This window comes from Epargyreus clarus, unplaced genomic scaffold, assembly GCF_041222505.1.
Source record: "Epargyreus clarus isolate Ecla_fem2 unplaced genomic scaffold, WU_Ecla_fem_2.2 ptg000014l, whole genome shotgun sequence".
NCBI lineage: Eukaryota > Metazoa > Arthropoda > Insecta > Lepidoptera > Hesperiidae > Epargyreus > Epargyreus clarus.
The window spans coordinates 4,026,277-4,050,284 of record NW_027332222.1 but is presented as its reverse complement, the minus strand read 5'-3'; the positions used below and the strand labels follow the sequence as shown (position 1 = coordinate 4,050,284).

The 24,008-nt window shown below is 34.4% G+C and overlaps 1 protein-coding gene across 1 annotated transcript in view; it reads left to right on the top strand.

The window, feature by feature from the left end:
- Positions 1-24,008, top strand: part of 5-HT2A (5-hydroxytryptamine receptor 2A) — a 148,558-nt gene that overhangs the window by 85,429 nt on the left and 39,121 nt on the right. The window contains exon 4 of the mRNA XM_073079509.1: positions 12,308-12,429. Within this exon, the coding sequence (XP_072935610.1) occupies positions 12,308-12,429 (122 nt within the window). The remainder of the gene's footprint in view (positions 1-12,307; positions 12,430-24,008) is intronic.

Here is a 24,008-nt window from a genome sequence, read left to right as displayed (position 1 = left end):
TTCCTGATGACTATGAGAAGAAAGAAATAGTACTGAAAAATAGTACAATGTGTAATTTTTCATGATAACTTCGTGTAAAAAATGAATTAAAAATGCTTTTTTTATATGAAAAATAAATTGAATTTGGCTTATCTTTTATGTGCGTTCTTAAAAATATTTTTTGTAATTGGTTTAAACTGTTTGTAATTGTACCTCAATATCTCGAATTATATTGGCACGAACTTTAATATTCGACAAGTTAATTGTCAGTATCCGTTACGTATTGAAGTTGTTTCAGATTGTATTAAATGCCCGAAGCAATATCAACAAAACTTTATGGCGCATTTTTATCTATATACCTCGTATGTATCAGACATGGTCCGTGGCAAAACAGAATCATATAGTTCCATACAATGTGTATGAATGTATTTATATCTTCCGTAATACTATCGCGCAAACACAGGCCATGCTTTTCAAAGAAGTGTAAAGAAAAATCCCCAAATGTAAGTCAAAGTCGGAGTCTCACCCGGAGGGTTCCGTACTATGAAAATTTTATTTATTTTTTATTCTTAGTGTTAGTTGTTATAACAGCCATCGTTATACATATTCTGTAAAAATAAATCAAGTTTCTATCTATTACGCTTCAAGAGATAAAGCCCTGTGACCAACTGACAGACAGACAGAGAGCAGAGGTTTAGTAATAGGGTTTTGTTTTTACCCTTTGGGTACGGAACCCTAAATACATAAATTTGTATGAAACGACAAGTGCAATGTCTGTAAATATAAATAGGGCCTTACCCTTTACATTTTTAACAGCCCCTAAAATTGATATTTTCTTTACGAGTACGCGATAACCATCGAAGCTTTAGTGGACCCCAATAAATAACTTTTCATAATGTTTTTCAACCATGAATTTCCCGAGAACCCTAGTGTTTCAAGGATGTTTATGAGGTCCCTTTTGTAAACTTACTTAATTTATTTTCACGTATAATAGGCGCCTGGCGTATCTTTATGTGCTGAATATTATGCAGATGTTAACAAGTTGTGTGCCAACAAAGTATTACAATAATAAAATTCTCTTGAAAAGTGGTTAAAGTGAATACGCTTGTCCCTTATCTAAACATTACAAAACTGAACTGTACCCTTAAAAGAGTTTTTACGTTTTAATAAATATGACCGTTTTGGTATTTGTTTACGTATTTGCCCATACAATTTCCAATCAGCGCCCCTAGCGGATTAAATACCAAAACAGTCATATTTGTCAAACCGTATAAACTCATGGCAAGGGTACTCATGGCCAAGTTCAGTTCAGAACTTATTAACTCACTTAAATATGTCATATAAAGGTCACTGCCCTTTGCATATTTTATTAGATTTGTTAGGCAGAATCTTCGCTGGTCAGCAGTTGAATGTACTGTATCGATACGAGTCGTTTTTCATTTTTTTACAATATCGGTGGTAAGGTTTACTGGTTCTGCGTGGCATACTCGTAACTTACGGATACAGTAGGCATGCTTTCTTCTTTCTTTCTTTCTTTCTTTCTTTTAGTATTGATGATCGACAATTTAGCTAATAGTTTTTTTTCGGAACCTAAACGTCATCCATATTCAGTCTTGTTGGGTCATAAGAAGAATATTTTACAATTGCTATTCTTTCTTTTCAGTTTTGATTTAGAAAGTGAAAGCTTCATGCAATCTTCATCTTGATTATCAGATATAGTCCGCGTAAAACTGCTAGTCCGCTCTGAATATAGAAATAAATCGCGTCGCCATAGCAAATTGTATGACTACACCTGCTCGCGACAACTTCAGAGTAGACTAGCAGTAGGCGCGGACTATCTAAGTACCAGGAAAGCATAAAACGAAGTAGTCAGCGAAATAATCGGATATACTGACGATTCTCGATATTAAATGCAAACGTACTGAAATATATACAAAATAAACGTCCTTTCAGAGAGCTACGTTAGCCCTGACATTTCGAACAATAAAGGTGTGCGTTCCACGTGGCTTAGCTGTGGTTAACGACACCCTTAGGTGAGACGTCAGGCACAGGCGTGTGTTTCCATTGACGATTACAAGCCGTCATGAGTATCGTTTAAGATAGAATGTTTATAAATTGGTGTATAAGCCAGTATGTTTAAAGTTTTTTTAACACGTTTTTATTAGCTTGGGGTGTATGTATGTATGTATAATAGAGTCTTTTAACTCAATTTTCACCCGTTTCTAGAAGATTGATATTTTTTTTACTTTGCACACGTATCAAGGACCGATGACAATGCAATAATTTGATAACAGTTTTCCATTATCCTTGATAGGATCGCCAGGATTAATAAATTATTTTGTAAATCCTCTGTAGGAGAGTAAGAGAGATAGAGCATGCCTGCAGTGTAGGACTTACTCTTGTCACAAACTAAAAACTAGAAAATAATTTTTAATCACAAAGAGTTTATATTATAGTAGTAGAAGATCGAACAATCAATCATAATGAATCACCTCAGAATGAAATTTAACAGAGCAATTTAATTCGGAGTAAAGCGTGGGTGTGCTTGATATTTTAAATATAACAATTCTTCTTTTGGGCAACAATCATTCTATTGGTTCACCGCAGTAAAATGTAACCCACGCTTTTTACTCCAAATTGACTATTTTTATGGCTCATTTCAGGATATTTTTACTTGGCTAAGCAGATGTGGGTAAAAAGTAACAAAAAGGGGAAAACTAGATGATGAATTTAGAACTCTATTGTAGACAGACATTGGTAAGTCTGTTTTTTTTACAACTGTGATCTTAATTGACAAGCATTACACATATTTAATGAACTGTTATTGTACATCGAAATAAATTATCTATAGTTAACATATAACGCGGGTATATATAATGCAAATAAATTGCCAGAGGAAACACTCTCAAATTTTAATACTTCGTCATACCTGCTGTGCATACCTCAGGTTATTAGAGGGTAATGTTGCATACGAGCTATACAACGTAGCTGGCAGACGAAAAACAAACGCTGAGTAATGCAGAAGTTTAATTCATCTCTACCCTTACCATGAGTTTTTACGTTTTGACAAATATTACTGTTTTGGTATTTGTTTACGTATTGCCCATACAATATTCAATCAGCGCCCGTAATCCAATCAGTAACACTAAATGTCTAAATTGACAAAATGGCGCTTTAGGTTTTGTGTCTCTTTTTTGCGAACATGTGAGGCAGACAAAAAGACGAGCACTTATTGTTACGTTTACAGTCTACTAAAGCAAACGGAACAGAATAATGGACTGAGTAAACGTAACGTATAATTGTGGGATGTTTTGAAAACTCATGGTAAGGGTACTGATAGCTATACAACGTAAAGCGTTTTATTACCTCGGGATTCTGTCTGCGCGGAGCCGTAAAATGTAGCTAGACGTTCGTCACAGCGAATTGTGAGGAAAACGAGCTAATTTGTCCCACCCGTGAGTCTGTTTAAAGTTCGCTGAGTTCTAGATAAAAGTATCCAACAGAAGAGCTGTAAAACATGTTAAGTTTCTAGTTGTTTGATTTGAGTTACATAATTTTAAGTGGTTGATTTTTTAAGACGGTTTTAGGGTTACGTATCCAAAGGGTAACGGAATCCTATTACTAAGATTTTGCTGTCTGTCCGTCTGTCATGAGGCTCTATCTCTTGAAGCGTATTAAGTTAATTCATTTTAAAAGCGTTTATCTAGTGTCTTAAGTAAACGATTGTAATTACTTGCTATAACTTTTAAGTATGTTTTTTTTTTATTTTAATTACTTAAATTGAAATAACACGTACTTAATTGTTTATGAAAAATCATAAATTGCAAATAAGTGTAGATTTAACTATCTATTTTTTCCTTGTTATTTCAGGAAAAAAATAATAGAATTTTGTTTATGTTCAAATACCATCTTATAAAACCATCGATAACTTACGCACGATGGCCATGCCGTCTGCCATGCAAATGTTCCGGGTTCAACGGCTAGGCGAACATTTGAATAACAAAATGAAATACATATTTCTTATGAGTCTGAGTATTTTGTACTTGTATATTTATGAGGCTGTGGTACTTACATTTGGGACTTTGTGCAAAAAGCACTTTTTTACCCAAAAAGTAAAACAGAACCCTATTACTAAGTCTTCGCTGTCTGTCGGTATGTCAGTCTGTCACAGGACTCTATCCCTTGAACCTTAATAGATAGACATTTGATTTTTACAGAGTATGTATAACGGTCGCAACAACAACAAATTTGTACAACAGCAGATACAAACAATAAAAAATAAATAAAAACTTGGTGGTACGGAACCCCTCGTATCTGAGTCCGACTCGCACTTGAGCAATTATTGTAGTTTATTTCTTGTCTGTGAAACATTTTTCTATTTACAATGTATAGTTCACCTAAAACTGCCAGTCCGCTCTAAATATAGAAATGAATCGCGTCGCCATAGCAAATTGTATGACTACACCTGCTCGTAACAACTTCAGAGCGAACTAGCAGTTTGGCGCGGACTATACTAAGCCTCCGCTGTCAGTCCGTCCGTCTGTCTAACATAGGGCTATATCTTTTGAACCTCAATAGATAGACACTCGCATTTTTTACAGAGTATATATAAAGCTAAAAAAAGCAGCGATAGCCTAATGGTTAAGAAACTCGTCCTCTCGATCTAGAGGTTCGAGGTTGAAATCCCAGGCACGCACCTATGATTTTCGAAATTATGTGCGTATTAGAAATGAACTATCACTTGCTAAAACGGTGAAGGAAAACATCGTGGGGAAACCTGCATACCTAAGAGATTTATAAAAAAAAATCTAAAGCGCGGTAGACTATGGCCTAATCCTTCTCATTCTGAGAGGAAATCCGTGCCCAGCAGTGGGACAATAATAGGGTGATGATGATATATAAAGCTGGCTATAACAACAAATGCAAACAATTAAAAAAAAAAAAATTCGGCGGTACAAAACCCTCGACTCGCACTTGAAGTTTTCTTCTCTGTGAGACATTTTTCTTTTGACAAAGTACAAGTGCAAGTCATTGAGATATGTTACTATCTTTATGAGTGCATATCCGTCCCAAAAATAAATGTATACGAAATAAGTACACCGAGGGTTTCCAGATAAATAGAAAATGATAGTTGGGAACGTTCGGTTTCGTAAGCGGCATTTTATGGCCCTCGCCTGAATAGGCAATCTATCAAAAATATTTAAACAGATGTAGTACATAGATATTGCTGTTATTGCTTTACATTACATAAATTTCTTTGAATTTACCAAGAAAATGCGTGATATTTAATATTTCAGATAAAAACCATAGTAAGCAATTCTTTCATTGTTTTTTTTTTTAAGTTAAGTAAACCTTTTTTTTTCTATGGTCTTTCAGTATTCGGTTATATTGTTTATACGCAAGTAATTAATAGCTGGCAACGTTCGGTTTCGTAAGCGGCATTTTATGGCCCTCGCCTGAATAGGCAATCTATCAAAAATATTCAAACAGATGTGGTACACCGATAGAAATATTGCTGTTATTGCTTTACATTACATAAATTTCTTTGAATTTACCAAGAAAATGTGCGATATTTAATATTTCAGATAAAGACCATAGTAGGCAATTCTATCATCGTTTTTTTTTTTTAAATTAAGTATTTTTTATATCGTCTGTCAGCATTCGGTTATATTGTTTAGACGCAAGTAATTAACTTTAAAAGTGATAGATTCACATAGCACACTTAAAATGATAGCTGGGAACGTTCGGTTTCGTAAGCGGCATTTTATGGTCCTCGCCTGAATAGGCAATCTATCAAAAATATTTAAACAGATGTAGTACACCGATAGCAATATTGCTGTTATTGCTTTACATTACATAAATTTCTTTGAATTTACCAAGAAAAGGTCCGATATTTAATATTTCAGATAAAGACCATAGTAGGCAATTGTATCATTGTTTTTTTTAAGTTAAGTAAACCTTTTTTTCTATGGTCTGTAAGCATTCGGTTATATTGTTTAGACGCAAGTAATTAACTTTAAAAGTGATAGAGATTCACATAGCACACATCAAATGATAGCTGGGAACGTTCGGTTTCGTAAGCGGCATTTTATGGTCCTCGCCTGAATAGGCAATCTATCAAAAATATTTAAACAGATGTAGTACACCGATAGTAATATTGCTGTTATTGCTTTACATTACATAAATTTCTTTGAATTTACCAAGAAAAGGTCCGATATTTAATATTTCAGATAAAGACCATAGTAGGCAATTGTATCATTGTTTTTTTTAAGTTAAGTAAACCTTTTTTTCTATGGTCTGTAAGCATTCGGTTATATTGTTTAGACGCAAGTAATTAACTTTAAAAGTGATAGATTCACATAGCACACTTAAAATGATAGCTGGGAACGTTCGGTTTCCTAAGCGGCATTTTATGGTCCTCGCCTGAATAGGCAATCTATCAAAAATATTTAAACAGATGTAGTACACCGATAGCAATATTGCTGTTATTGCTTTATATTACATAAATTTCGTTGATTTTAGTAAGAAAATGTTCTTTATACGTATGTCGGGTATTGAATACTTCGTAAATACCATAGTAGGTATTCCATCACTGAACATTTTTTAAGTGGCCTTTATTATGGTTTGTCAGCATTCGTAAATATTGTTAAGACCCAAGTAATTAACTTTAAAAATTAATATCTATACTTCGTAAAGTATTGTAGTTAACGTTTAAAATTTTCGTATTTAGATGTCCAAAGTTGTAATTACTAGTTTTTTTTTATATGCAGTAACGGTTTTGTTCATAAATCATGGTATTAAACGCTACGTGAGATAAAATATTGTGTATTATTTTTTTATTATGTATGTATTAAATTTTTATTTTGCTTAGTTTATTGTTAAATTCCGGACTAAACAAGTTTGTCACAACGCAGGATCGGAACAATTAATAATTATGCGGTCATCATACTGATCTGATCTATAATATTTAATTTCACTAATAACACAATTAATAATTGTATCTTAAAACTTTTAGTTTTTTACACGTTTTTATTTAAATAAGAGAAACCAACTCAAGTGAGACATTCATGGGCTCATAAAATATTCCCATGATAAAGTGACACGAAATTCCGCAATAAATTCCCAAGCTTAATCTGATAAGGTCAGGCTCGTAACAAAGTTCTTGTGACGTAATTTTTCCATTCCGGGAATCAGTCATCATTAGGTTACCTCCTCACTTCCCTTTTTAAGATTTCTCTCAAATTGTGTAAGGATCTCGGTTACAGGGCAATTTGTTAGCAACGACTACGACACAAGGTTTCATTAATGGCTTTACGACACACGATTACGCGATAATTTTAGACATTAGTATTTGATAGTAAATATGATATTTACCACGCTTTTATTAGCTTGACCTATATGTATGTATGTAACGGAATCTTTGAACCTAATTTTTATCCACTTTGAAGGGTCCGATTAATTTAAAATTTTGGACACATATCAAGAACAGCTGAAAATACACGATTTTTATAATTTTGGCCATTCCTCTTATCAGGATTGTCAGGATTAAGGATTTTTCTTGTGTCATTTTTAGTTTTTAAACTATAATTATTTTAATACAGAAACTGTCATTTGAATTACAATTCATTCATTCAATTTACACAATTGAGTATTGTTAGGGATAAAATAATATGTAAATAGATTTTTTAATATATTTTTTATGAATCTTCCAAAAATTGGCATTAATCTACTTGCAAATTTAGGCGTTCTTAATGCTATAAGATTTTTGCCACTTTGTATACTCTCAGTTTAAATCTAAATCAATATTTTCTGAACTGAACATTTGCTGCAATAAAAATACGCTCTCGTATTTTAAATGCTATAAGCCATCATCAGAATTCTGTATATATAATACTACCTAATAACCAAATACACATATGTGTAGGTGTCGTTGGAATTGAAGAAGTCGTAAGGAATATTGTCATCTGAGGGAATAAAATTCCAATTTCGTCTCGAGGAGGCAGGTGTCAAATTATTTCGTTTTCGGAAAGTCAGTCAAGCTGCTCGTTACGAACAAATTGGTTACCTTCCCTTCCAGTTTTGGAGATGTCATGACATCTAGATTAAATGTCAACAGGTAAGTAGTACAGTCAGCGATAATTTTATATTGACATATTCTTGTATAGTTTTAAAGTATTGATTTACAATATGATATACCTATACCACTTAATTCCTGAATTTAAATATTTAATAGCCACAAAATAGTTTGAAAACACTTTTTCTTAAGATCCAAGAACTTTAGATATCTTCCAACTAATTTAAAATAGATATTCTCCTATTATGCTTTCCGTTACTAGTAGTAATGTTATATTTAAAAGACAGGAATTGGCCAACAACGAATTCTCAACACAATAAATTCCCATTTTTTTAATACAAGCCGAATTACTTATTTACCTGACTTCGATAACAGATAAATTAATTTGAATACTAAGTTAGAATGCCATTCTAGAATATACATGATTTGTATAACATATTTCACTTATAAGACAACAACTCTAACAAATCAATTCCCAACACAATAAATTCCCGCATAAGTACCAACATTTGTTCCAACAAAGCATAACTTCGCACCGTTACATTTTATCATATTTATTGAATGTTTACGGTGCGAAATCCCTGAACTAAATAAAACAACTGGATGCTTTTATCTCAAGAGTTTGGTATAAGCGCTCGTGGACGGAATAATTCTTCGTATCTATTCCGAATAACTTATTCTGAACACGGATTTCGTCTAGGTGCATAGTTTTGAAATGAAATGAAATATATTTATTTTGTATAGGCCAACGGCGGCACTTACAAATTGTCAGTTACAATATTTTCTTAAACTACTACCGGATCGGAACGCGACCTCTACTGAGAAGATCCGGTAAGAAACTCAGTGGGTTTGTCTTTTTTAATTTTAAAAATAATTATTCTCTTTTTAATTTTTTTTTTTTTAAATGCCATTATTTTTACATATAATTAATAAAGCATTAGCTCCAGTATCTTGCTTTACATTTATCTAAAAAAAAAAGAAGTTTGTTCAGCAAGATACGCTACACTTTGACATTTTCTTAATTAACTAATAATTATGTTATTGATCAGTCCCAAGCTGTTTTATCATTAATATAATCAGAAATTTTATAATAAGCTTTACGACTAAGTGTGCTTTTGATAATAACTTTAAATTTATTAATTGACAAATTTCTGATTTTGATGGGCAGTTTATTATAAAAACGTATACATTGACCCACAAAAGAATTACTTATTTTGTGGAGACGAGTAACATGTGTAGAAAGGTTAAGTTTGTTCCTTGTATTTACATTATGCGTGTCACACCGTTTTACAAATTTATCAATATTTTTCCTTACATAAATTAGGTTTTCATATATGTATTGGGATATAACAGTTAGAATATTTATTTCTTTAAATAGTTCTTTTAGTGAAGCTCTTGGAGGCAGGCTGTAGATAGCTCGTATAGCTCTCTTTTGCAATATAAATATATCATTTAGGTGTGACGAGCACCCCCATAGCAATATACCATAAGTCATAATGCTATGAAGTAACTAAAATAAACTATTCTAGCTGTTTCTACATCTGTTAGAAGTCTAATTTTTTTAACAGCATATGCCGCCGAACTGAGTCTACCCGACAATTTATCTATGTGGCAGCCCCATTGCAATTTGGCGTCAATAGTAACACCTAGGAAAACAGTTGACTCCACGGGATCCAAAACCGTTCCATTTAATAACACATTGGTTTCAACATGCTTCACGTTGGGTAACGAGAACTTGATACATTTAGTTTTCTTCTCATTAAGAAGAAGATTATTTATGTTGAACCAATGGACAACTTTCGAGAGAGCATTATTTACTTCGTCATAATTATTTAATTGTCTTTTAATTTGATTTAATTTAATTTAATTGTCTTTTAGTTTGTAACCAACTTTTGGGTTATATTGGTTATTTGGTTAAGGTGGTTGTTTACGGGGAACATATTTTTTTAAATATTATGTTACAACGTATTTATTACAATGCCCTTAAGATATATAAGAGTAAAATAATATTTTACAAGAAATCAATTTCCAGCATTTTACATTTATTTGCACGCGTTGTTCTAAAAGAATAGGTACTAATATAATTGTCTGGTTTGGTTTGATCATTGAGACACTTGTTTTTGTTTTATAAGGGAAGGATGATGGGAGGAAGATAAAGGATGTTCCATCTTACACATTAGAGGCAGACGATAATTGTCTAATAATAATGTCACTGCTAACTAGAGGTTCTTAGTATGTAGAGTTTGACTTGATATAAGCATTACTGACGTTTGGTACAAAGTTAAGTTGTAATGCTCGATTTATCCAAGCGTTTATGCGAATTCGTCCCACTGAAATCGTCGGAATGATCGTGATTAACACTCAATTGGATGCTCAGTCTGTATCCAGCTTTAGGGACTATTACCGGATTACGTAACTCGACTTATGAAGTCTGTAGTAGTGCACCTATGTTGTCAAGTCTAAGGATCATCACTGCGGGATAATTTTCGGAAGTAAAATATGCTTTGCTTTTATCTTAATTAATATAGGTTTTTTTCTTATCGTATTTCTTGTTTTTTAACAAAACGTTACTATAATCCCGTTTAAAAGCAAATGAGCTTGATAGAATGATTGATAATGTGTAATTTCTTGTAAATATGTAACATTTGATGTTGTATGATACATTATAGTGATGATAATAGTGGATATTATAGTGGATACTATTTATCGTTTTACAAAGAAGAGGCAATATCATGGAAAAAATGTTTGCAGATTATGACGTCATGATATGTCTAATTTATAAGTTAAATTCACCACCATAATTTGAATTATGACGTCACAATAGCCCATATATATTTTATAAGTTTACAGGGTTAGCTCATCGACATAATTTGAACTATGTACGATCTAGCTACTACTAATTCTAGTAATTCTAGCTTATGAAGTACTGCTAACGGTATTAAGTAGGACTATAATAACATTATAGTACCATAGAAACCATTACGGGTTAATTAGGTCCCACTTGAGCTAACGATGCGGTGAGACGTTGAGTGGTATGCGTGTTGCATGCACGACGTTTTATGAACTTAGCTCTGGTTAAACTTTTAATTGTTATACAAAAAGTAGTGAAATTTATTCCTGTGAATATGGTAATGTAGATTTTTTTATAATATTGGAGTAGACTAGTATGTAGTACGACTGATGGTAAGTGGATACTGCCGCCCATAAACATTTCTAATCAACCCTAGATAACATTAGATTCTTACCTGAGATCGGCCACAGATGCTCCTGATGAATAAGTTGGAATGCATCTGAAAAGTATATCTCCCTTACCACACCCAAACCAGAATACAACAGCGCTTAACACTGCTGTTATTAGGCTAAAATATGTATAGCGGTGATGGTATCAGAGTCGAACCATAGAGGAGTCTACGACCTTCAAATCAGTTATAGCTTAGTGGTAGAAAATCCATCTCTCAATCTGGGAGTCTGAGGATCAAATCCCAGGCAGATTTTGAAAGTTATTAACGTATTATTTATTTATTTGGTGAGATCACACTACCATTACTAAATTGCTGAGCGATAAATAATAATAGCACAAAACTCTATTAAACAAAATTTATGGTGATCCATAGAGTGAAATTTTACTATCAATTTAAAACTATTTATGTTTACTGCACAGTGCCTGAAAGCTAATGGATCTTAATAAAAGTTCCCATTTAAATTTTATCGTTCTTAATATTGTGTGCTATAAAAATATGCATTGACAATAAACCATACTAGCGTTCCAGTGTAATGTACGCTTAATAAAGATATATTTCGCATTTTTTATTTTATGGATGTATAGTAGTAGTAGTAGTAGATGGATGTGTAGTAGGATGTGTTCATGAAGTCAACCTAATGACGACGCTATGTCTCAACTGCCGCTCAGCGTAATCTGTAACCAAACCCAGGTAGGATACGCACAACTTGAGGTCGGCTATTGTATAGCTACTTCTAAAGACTTTAGGATGACTCGTATAAGTGTATTTTCTTGATCACACTCTTCAACCAAGATCACACACAACAAGAACGCTTAACACTATTGCTATCACATGAAAATAGGTGTGATAGTGGTGACTCTGGATTTGGGTTCTACTTCATTTAAACTGATTTAACCTCAAAATTACGCTTTTCCTCTCGATCCATTTTCGACATTTAAACTCATCTCAAAATACATGTCTTAACATTTATTTTAAATACTTATTTGTTATTTAACTAAATATTTGTCAACAGATACCTTGGTATCCGGAACCCATTGAAGAGCCGGCATCACTCGACGAAAAGACTCGTCGTAATCAAGATAGCTCTCGTCTGGTTGCTAAGCATGTTTGTGTCGAGTTCCATCACTGTTTTGGGTAAGTGAATACTTGAGCTTGAGATTTCGACATACTTTGAATTCTGGAGATAGTGACATAGTTAGAGCGTCTGATATGAAAATTCTTCGATGTCGGGTTTGACAAAGACAAGGTGTAGACAAAGGAAAACTTTTTCGACATATGAGAAGTATCTAGTCGTCCGCTAAGTGGACGAATTGCAATGCACTATTTGTCCGGGTATAAATACTTTTATAAAAAACTATCCATATTTCGCTCCCTGTATAAATTAATAAAATTAATTACCATTTTATTAACTAGCGTTGTGACTATGTTTAGCAATGTTCATCTATTATAGCTATAATTATTTTTGTTTCTTGATTTCAGAATTAAGTTTTCTTTTCTTGGACGTTTTGTTTTTGTTTGGTTTGGTTTGGTTATTTTGGAACATAAAAGAAAATCTAAAACTAAGCGAGCATGTCGTGGTAGCGCCCTGCAAGAGCTAGTTCATATGAATTTAGACCTTAGTGATTACCGGACAAATAATAGTCGTGCGATATAATCGGACGAAAAATGCACTAGCACTGCGTAGAAACAATAAAAAAATTATCTTATGACGACAAATTCGCCAAAAAAATCAACCTTTTAGTGAGCGACTAATTTATTTCTTTCGTCCACTTAGCGGATAATCAAGAACAGCCTTATACGTTACGAAAATATTTAATTTTTGTTTTCGAGCTCAAAGAAAATATTGCTAGTTAATTACATGCAAGAACTCAACATAATTGTGTTGTTTTTGTAAGCTATTAGCTTAATGCAGTTAAAGCGTAGGTAGAAACCTTTAAGTGTTGGTAATTTACTTGTCATATTTTTATCTTTTACATATACTTAAGTAGATTACGCAAAATATACATCTTCAAAGAAAATATCTTCGAGCCTTCAGATCCTGCAAGAAATCATGTTCTTAGAATTACTTACTGGATTATAATATGAAAAAATAAATCGTTTCGTGCTAAGATTTCTCTATTACACTTTCATCGTTCAAATAATTTCAAATACAATTGGTAAATACATGTAACAAACATGTAATTAATACCCTCTTATATACTGGTATGAGTATATTATTTCTCGTATGTAATAATTACGTCACTTTTGCTTAAATGAACAATGTAATAATAGTAATTAATGTATGTAACTTTGTACCGTTTTCCTTATTCTTTGTATTAGATACTGCTGCTGAGGAGGTCCACAACAAATCATCACTAATAGTATTGTGGATAAATGAATTTGAGTAAAGACAACGGATTTTCCTTAACGTTACTTCCGGGTTCATTACAGATGCTCGTAGTTTATCTATGCTAAAGCTTATTTTCGTATTTTCAAGATCATAGAACCCTTTGTAGTTAGACACCGGCAGCACCACCGCAACATCTATTTGTGCCTTATAATACCAGTGTTAAATGCTGCTGTGTTTCGCTTTTGAAGGAGACATACTCATTCGAGGTGTTCCAATTTGGTCTTCAGGGCAATTGGTCTGCGATCAACTTCAGGTAGGAACGTAACCTTATTTGGGGTTGATTAAATATGCCTATGTCCGACCGTAGCCATTAGGACTGCACGATAGTTTCTTACCAATCTAATGAAAAAATATATTTTTAACCCTGTATTATATGATGCAAAGGTAGTGATAGCCTAGTGGTTAAGAAACTCGGCCTCTCTATTGAGGGGTCCGAGGTTAAAATCCCAGGTACGCACCTCTGATTTTTCAAATTGATGTGCGTATTAAAAATTAATTATCATTTGCTAAACAGTGAAGTCTACCAACACGCACTTGGTCAGCGCGGTGGACTATGGCCTTATCCTTCTCATTATGAGAGGAGACCCGTCCCTGCAGTAGGACAGTAGGGGTTTATGATGATGATGATGTATTATATGACATAGACGTTAACATTTATTTCTTTGTATTTGGTTTGTAAATAGAGCTAATTTTACCATATTTATTTTGGTAAATTCTCAAACATTGGCTTTGTTTAATTTAGTATTATGAGTTTACATAGTAAATAAGAGTTTCAGTTTTATGTTACAAAGCAAACGATTGTGTCGAAAATTTCAACCCTCTTCGTTTGTTCTAGACCAGACAAACAGTAACTGAATTTATAATTAATACGGTTTAAAAGTTTAAGGTCAATAGAAACGTGTAATTTTTTCTAACGACTGTATTAAAAACTTAAAATATATTTTTAGGAATTTTAAGTAGTCAATGAGTAATTTACTTGATGGTAAATAATCGTGGCCAATGGATGTAAGTATTCATTTGTGCAATCCTAAAAAAGAAGTCTTACCTAAGGTAGACGACCTTAGATGCGTTGCTTAAGCTGTCATTTATCGTGCCAGGTCCGTGGCGAACAGTTCCATGAGTTCCATGAGTTTTCAAAACACCCCACAGTTTTACGTTACGTTTACTAAATCCAATATTCTGTTCCGTTTGCTTCAGTAGACTGAGTAAACGTTACAATAAGTAAGTGCTCAAGTCTGTCTCACATGTTCGCAAAAAAGAGAAACAACATAAAGCGCCATTTTGTCAATTTAGACATTTCATGCTACGTTGTTGACACTATAGTTCTGATACAATCCGCTAGGGACGCTGATTGGAAATTATATGGGCAAATACGTAAACAAATACCAAAACAGTCATATATGTCAAAACGTGTAAACTCATGGTAAGGTTACGATTACTGCCTGTTGGCAATTTGTTTCTACTAAAAAAATAATAGACAAATTTAGATTTCAATATTATAAAGCAGAAATTCGGACTTGGTTGCCAATTGTTAAGTCCTACAGAAGCTCATGTTCCTACAAATAGGGAAAGCTTATAGAATACCACATCTTGCTCTAAAAATCTATCCATACATAAAAATTTTATCGAATAATAACATTTATATCGAATTTAAGTTAATCTAAAAAACGCCAAAACGAATTATATCCGAACGATTTCGGGGCCCAAATTTAATTTCGTCATAAGTACCAATACTAAAAATCTTTTCCGAATAATTCTTATATCGACACTTCATACAAAACGTGCCATTACCAGTTACAACGTGAACGTGACTCCGTCGTATTCCATTCAAGTATCATTTAGGGAATTCGCGTCCCTGTAAAGTACTTTATGAAGCTTCTATGAGGCGTCAATTACTTTATAACCATTCAGTAAGCTCTTCACATTTTCCATTTCCCATTCGAGTGTTCTTTTGTTAACGTTCACATCATGCGACTTTTTTGGCTGTATTGTACTCTGAACACGGTATGTATGTCTGTAACTCTTTTGTGTTCTATTGCTGAGCCGTCTTTTTAGGCGATTCGTGACATAGTGGTTACAATTCTGGTTTAAAGGTCGTAGAATTAGTACAGTACGCACTAGCAGACTAGGGGGGGTAAGAGGCTGGGGTGCCCCGGGCCCCCGGTCCTGGGGGCCCCCAAAACAGTTGCTAAAAAAAGGTCATCAGAGCCAAACAATCTATGAAATGTGTATAAATCAGCGAAACGAAAAAGGTCACCGGAATCATACGTATTTATCGTCGTATAAGTCTGCGGCGACCTCCCGCTACTCGACAAGGGATGGCGCCACGAGTATTCTGAATCACGCTATCGAAGTTTTCTAAATATCCTGCATATATACAAGATCCGAACTGTCGGAGCACGGCCGCTCCCTAGGCATGATCACCTAGCCCGGCGGGAGATCTCCCTTTGCCAAAAGTCTATGACCCGTTTGTAATTAAAAAAATCAAATCAACTTTTACACTGGGGGCCTCCATTCAACTTTCTGCTCCGGGCATCTGACGACCTTAGTGCGCCACTGACTGTACCACTGTGGAGGTATCATAACCACACCTATTTCTAACATGAAGCAGTCCGTGCGCTTCGGTGTAAGGGTGCCTTACTTTACGCAACCGTCTTAGTCCTCAAGAGAGGCAACGCATCTGCGTTTGACTTCAGGTAAAAGCTCTATGGTGCTTTAGCTATATGGAGTTAGTTACAGATGTCCATGTGTAGCACTGACCATTTACCATACCTACGAGACATGCAGTATGTCCCGTAGGTGCTACTGAAATGTTAGATATTTCAATTGAATTCTATTTTTGGTTAAGTTTAAAGAAATATAATAAAAGTTATTTGTTTCAGTTTACATATTTCTGTTTTCGTTCTTATGTGTGCCCACTATCCATGGTACCATAACGATCTTAATAGCGTTGTGTGGTAAGCATCTTTATATTTATGTTACCAGCCAAAATTAGCCGGCCAACATTACACTCAATATGAACAAGCTCTAACACACAAGACCACTCAAACGTTACCAATCGGGAATCGCATTGGTACTTCGTCATGAGTGATTTCACTCATAAATCTCTATTCATTATTTCCCTTTGATTTACTCCGGAGTGCTCGCAGCCATTTCGCATTTTCGGAGTGTAAGATTGGCGATTAGGTGCCATTCGGCCCGAAAAAATAGATATTTTTTGCCTTTTACGAGAGTATTTCTGGATATGGCGAAAATAAATAACATATATTTTATTTTATTTGGGACAAATTTTGTAGATATCTCATCTATGTTTACATCTATATTATTTTAACACTGTTATAGCATCTACGCTAATGCCTACGGCGCCGTCTACAGATACGTCTACGACTACGGCCATTGCTACGACATTAACTTCGACTACGTCTTCGTTCATCGCTACGACTATGAAAATGTCTACGTCCATTACAACGACTACAAATATGTTTACCGTTACAGTTACGACTGCTGCTACGTCTATGACTAGATCTTTGACTACATTTACGATTACGTCTTTGGCTACATTTACGACAACGACTAGGTCTTTGACTACATATACGACTACGTCTATATCGATTACATTTAAATAGTGTATGTTGACGACCACGTCTGTTTATGCGTACCTCTAACTATGGGCTTACTTTCATGATAATATCTCCTTTCGACTGATCGTGTACATATTGGTTCATTTATGGGGACGCAATAAATGAACGTAAGCACAGGAAATTAAGTACAAAAACAATAGTACAATATTTCTCGATTTGGAGTAGAAATAGAGGGAAGAAAAGCTGAAAGCTTCATCATCCAAGACCAAATCGATGTAAGAATAGTGGATTACAAGATAGTTATGATGTTATATGTCTACGAAGGTAAATGCAAATGTATAATAAGGTCAATCTACTATTTTGGTCGTATACTAAAGAGTCTGGAGGGGAGTTTAATTACTAGTGCTACTGCATTGCATCAGGGGACTGCACAATTTCACAGCTTAGCATTCTGATAGAGTATTAAGAAAGTTTGTAGCTTAGGGATTTGTAGTAAGCCAATGTGTAATTCTCTCACAAACATTCTCTTAGCAAATAATAAGACGGCTTTTTGTTAGAGCAACTACAAGCGTTTTGAATAAATAACCTTGTTTAAAAAAAAGAATATAAAAAGCTATTTAGTATTTTGTTTTATTACTTGAATGAAAAAGTACTTCAATTTTCGCTAAGCGATAAAAAATCGAAATCAAGTTGTGTTTTAAAAGGCGATATTAATTCAAGTAATATTCGAAATAAAAATTTTGCTTTCATCAACACATACCTTGCCTTATCCATTCCCAATTAACGACAACCATCTCTTTTCATTTTTATGTTCCCCATAAGAAAGAAAAGGCCCACTATACAGTCACGTGTACTTTAATTGGTGAAATGGTTATTCAAGTGTTTTTTAACGAGCCTCAGGTGATCTAAAATTAATTTGTTTGTCTAGTAAAGCGGAACACGTTGCAACGAAATTTTCCTGGCACCTTATTAAATTTAACGTTGCTAAAATTGTGTAAATTTTTAATTGGCAATTATGTTACTTTCAGTTAACTCGGATTTTTGGCATCTATACTTTTACTTTACTATCTTCGTTAAGGGTGGATTTATATTTGTCTGATGTGATGTGTTAGTACTATATTGATTTCATACATTCAGTATGCAGATGTTTATATTAGACTGCAATGTTATGTGTCGTTCTACATTACAAATATGAAGGTATATCTATTTTTGCAATATTTATGATATAAGGTTTATCTTTTTTCGTACTTATAGGTTAATCTGTTATTGACGTTCTAGTGTATACATACTTTTGACACTTGGCGATGTTACTCTAATTATGACGCTATGGGTATTAACCGACTTATGAACGCTTGGGCGTTTACCTATTTTTGAAATCCTCATCTGTTAATCTACTATTGAAGCTGACTGTACATGATAACAGACAAAAAAATAAAATAACAATGATTAAATCATCACAATTATTATCAACTTGGTGTATTTATAATGTAAGGATACAATTATTCCTATCAGATAAGTATCTCCTAGATAAAAAATATCTAGAAAGAAATAAATGTCGTCAACAGGACTGTAAACATTTTAAATGATCTTAATGGCGCTGTACCATTTTCGAGTGACGGCTTTGAAATAATTCCTGATAGGGCACTACGGATAATAAATTGGATTTCTTGAAAGGATCCCGCGCCTTGCCCTTTTTTATCGAGTTCGCTTAAGGAGATTTTAATGAAACCCTAAGTACATGTCATTGTTTTGAACACGATAAACTGTGCCCTTGGTATGACTTTTTACGTTTTTACAAAAGATATTGTTTTTGTATTTGTTTACGTATTTGCCCATACATTTCCAATCAGCGCCCCTAGCGGACTGTATCAGAACTGATTGGAAATGTATGGGAAATACGTAAACAAATACAAAAACAGTCATTTTATACGCAAGTTGTGTTCACATCTATAAAGACTTTACTTAGCTTTAAAGTTAATTTTGGATTATTATAACTGAGTTACACATGATGTATTGTAAGGTTTTTTTAGGTAAATATATAGAATTAATAAGTAAATGAACAAACAAATCACTAAAATGAGGTCCGCTCAGCTTAGCCGCGGGACAAAAATAGATCGAAAACGACGTCATAATTGTCTATTTCGGTAGCAAAGTGTATAAATTGGATCATAAAAGAGTTGCATGAATAGAAAATATTCAACCACTCATGAATAAAATAATCAATTTTCACTACAAAACGCCTGCTTAACCATGCCACAGCACGTTAAACTTTTTCCACTCGAAAATTGTGTCATCAATCAACGCCAGTACATTTTTGGCAGCTGTACCCAAAATAAAAGGTGGGAAAAAATCTTAAGCGTAATAGGCCGCAGTACAAAACCTACGTAAGCTTGATAGGAATAAAATTGATTTCACAAAGCGCCAAATTGGGGCTTACTTTGCTTCGACACGAAAAAAATTTGGCATACGGTGTAATTTTGATGGCTTCTTATTTATTTTTGCGAAGTGGTTTTTACTGTTAGCGGCAAGAAATAAGGCCTCTTCGGTCTAATTATTGAACTGAAATTTCTTTATACTGTCAATCAACGTTATTCTACAAATTAGGTGTCGAGCTAGCATCACTTAGTCTGCGTGTCTTTTTATGTTGCTATGTAAAAGTAAAAAAACGGTATTGGTGTGGTTGATTAGTATTATTGATTTTATTGTATTTATTGAATTGGCAAATATACTTTACCGTCCTATGGGAATTGTTCACACAAGTCTTTTCTACGCGGCTATTGCTAAATTTCATTGCTATATCATGTTTAGGCGACTTTTTCAATTCGGTCCCGGTATCAAAAATGTGCCTTTTAGTATTCGCATTAATGCTGCGTTTTTTAGCATAATTATGGTTGTTGCTTCAAACGTCTCAAATTTGTAATAGGCGCTCAAACGTGAGTTGGGTAAACGCTATACCTAATCATGATATAGCGTTTGATTACAGAATTCTGCGATTTAGGAAACTAGTTTTTATAATATAGGAGTAGTAGACGAGCATGCAGTCCACCTGATGGTAAGTGGCTACTGCTGCCCATGGACATCTGTAATTAACCCCAGATAGGATTTGATATTCCTACCTGAGGTCGGTCACAGATGCGACGCTACTCGTGAGGACTAAGTTTTAACACCTCGGAAAATTACGTCTTCCTTATCACATCTGTCAAACCAGAACACAGCAGCGCCTAACACTGCTGTTATGAGGCAGGTGCGGGGGTAGCGCCGCCGGAGTCGAATCACAAAGGATTCCAGCACCTTGAAAAAATCATGTAGCATGTATTTTGTGCCCTTATAACACACATAGGCTTGTGGGACGTAACACGTTATTATTATAAGTACGTTTCTATTGTTCTAAGCCTTTCAATTTTATTACTTCAAAGGATATACAAATAGTTATTGTGACTAACCCAACAAAGCGCAAAGGACCGAAAATTAAAATTAAGGGCATAATTAACAGTTATCAAATAAGGACAATAGTAACGTAAGAGGGTTTAATTATTACAGAAAGGGCATTTAACCTTTAAGTGAAAGTAATAAGTACGATACACAATGAGGCTGTATAATTTTAATTAACGACCTTTTGTCCTACGTACAAAGGCTTTAGGTATGAGTATTTAGAGTAACCACTATTGTTTCACATAATAATTGCGACCTGAAGCTGAAATCGCAGAAGTGGAAAATGGATCTAGTATACCAGAGTAAAAAAATTTTGAAGACAAAAATTCGACTGTTAAAATAATAATCAATTGAGGCGAAAAACAAGAAGGTACAATAATGAGGTTAAGATATTAAAATTGTACACTAAGAAACTTTGCAAAAAAGCTTCTTAGCAACATTATTTTTAGGGCTCTTCACAGCAAATCCTCTCATTTGATACCCAAATTATGGGGGTGCCTCGAAATTAAGTGCATAAAATGTTATAAAGTGCTGCATGGTGACAAATGTAATTTGTTGGTAGATTAGAAAAAATTAAGAACATACAGAAATAGACAGTATATGCAAACTTGTTGTTTTAGCCACATCTTAAATCACAAAATCTGAGTATATTGAAAAGTGGTCACTTTACTGTGGCCTGAAAGGTGTATTAAACAGGCTCGCAACTAACGTAGTCCTCAATTTCAGTCTTCTAAGTTTTCTCGCGGCAATCGAATCCAGAACCCTCGGTAAGTATCCCAGTATCCTGTACATCTAATTTCTACTCCACTGGCCCGTCAAATATTCTCGACACTCCTGTTTATTTTTAAGGATTGGCCACGCAGAAATACCAAGCTGTAATAACTCAAGGGAGAATAAACAATAGTTCTAAGTTGGAAAATACAGAACAGAATATGCACACCGTTCTCGTTTCACTGATCAGATGTGGCGTAGGGATGGCGATTCTTGACTCGATTCAAATCGAAGTATAATAAATCGATTCACAAAAAAATCGAGGCCCAAAGAATCGACTCTCCAAAAACCGATCTTCGATCTTTTCAGTTAAAAAGGGCGAAGTCTGCAAAAAAAGGTCATCAGGACCAAACAAGCTCTGAAATACGTATCCGTCAACAAAAATGTCTATGACACATTCAACCAACTTCGAAAAGATTGACTTTCGAATTTCTAGAATGAACTATCGATTCCCTGAATCAATCCGTTACTGGGAATCGATTAAAATTATCGATTTTATTTGCCCTGTAAATCGATTCTTCGATTAATCGATCTCAGATCGCCATCCCTAATGTGGCTTAAATACTGACACGGAGCTTAGGTTTGTCGCTGACTATTTTGAATTATGTACATACGTTATGAAGGAGTCTGGCCGATTTGCATATTATACAAACTAAACACTCAGATGATCTGATTTATAATTTATAACCAGTATGTCACGAAGAGGGTTCCGGGTTCAATCCTGATTAGGGTATTCAAATGATGAACCACTTAGTTCCGGGTCTGGGTTTTCTAAGGCTTTATTTACTACTTATGCTTATTACTGGATTATGTATACCTGATAGGTTTGATATATTACAGCAGTGGCAGTGTTACAGTAGCCTAGTGGTTAAGAAATCGGCCTCTCGATCGAGGGGTCCGAGGTTCAAATCAAACCTCTGATTTTCAAAATGATGTGCGTATTAGATTTGAAATTAATTATCACTTGCTTAAACGGTGAAGGAAAACATCGTGAGGAAACCTACATACCTGAGAGATATATAAAAAAAAAAAAAAACTCAAAGGTATGTGAAGTCTACCAAGTCTACTTGGCCAGCGCGGTGAACTATGGCCTAATCCTTCTCATTCTGAGAGGAGACCCGTGCCCAGCAGTGGGACAGTAATGGGTTGATGATGATGATGATGATGATAGGTTTGAAGGTGATAGAACCTTTTTTATAGATCAACTCAGGGGGCATCACAGCCATATCGATTTTTGCCTAAAAAGAGCAGTGTTACACGCTAGTGTTCGGTTTGTGTGTGTTAAGGGAGGAATTTTCACCCAAGGCCTCTGAAACTTAGGGAACAATGCATGGTTCGCCGACCTCAGATAGGAATTAAATTCTATTTGGGGTTGATTACAGATGTCCATAGACGGCATGGACTATCACGTTTACTGCTTGCATTTGACACTTAAATGTCATAAAAATAATTATTGCGAAGATATTTCAGTCCTATTAACTATGCAATAGAGACAAACTGAGTGCAATATTAGTACATAGTCCACATTACGTTACGCCAGATTTGCATATTCTGTGTATTAAGCTGGGATTGAGCGCTGTTGCTTACTGTCCCTTGAGTGATGGATCGCTTGTACTGCGGCGTAGTTAATGTTAGTATACCACAGAGTATACCGAGGGATGTTATGATGAAGAGGTACACTTGTTGTATGCGTTTAACATACTAAAGAATAAACATCTGTTTTAAAATGACTGGTTGTAACTAAATGTTACTCTTGTAATTAGCTGAATTCATTATCTTTCGAAGAAAGGAAGTAAAAAAAATGCTTCATTTGAGACACTTATCAAATATATTTCATATAAATTAAGCCTCGGTATGTTACTCGTGGATAATGTAGCTCTTGAATGGTGAAATAATTTTTAAAATCGGTCCAGTAGTTTTTGAGCCTATTCATTACAATCAAACAAACAAACAAAGTTTTCCTCTTTATAATATTAGTATAGATGATCAGTACATAGGATCTAATTCGTATCACCAATAGTTTTATAACCTGCTATTTTCCAAAACAACTTCAATAGTTCTCCGACCCCCTGAATTACGTTTACGTGTGCGAAGGAAATCTCTGGAATTACGCGGCAAAATTGATGTCGGTTACAAGTTAACGGCCCTCAAGCCTGATACACCGTGACTGATTAATGGGCCAACTTTAGATTTATTAACAACTAGTGGGTGACCCAGGCTTTGCGTTGGTACTGAAGTGAGACGAAATGACATGGGACGATCCGGAATGATACGAAATGTAGAACGTGACTGAATAGAACGAAAAGAAATAAAACGTAACGAATTGACACGGAACGATCCGAAGTGATACGAAATGTAGAACGTGACTGAATGGAACGAAAACAAATGAAACGGAACGAAATGACGTGGAATGGTCCGAAGTGATACGAAAGTGGAACGTGACTGAATGGAACGAAAGGAAATGAAACGTAATGAAATGACATGGAACGATGCGAAGTGATACAAAATGTAAAACGTGACTGAATGGAACGAAATGTAAT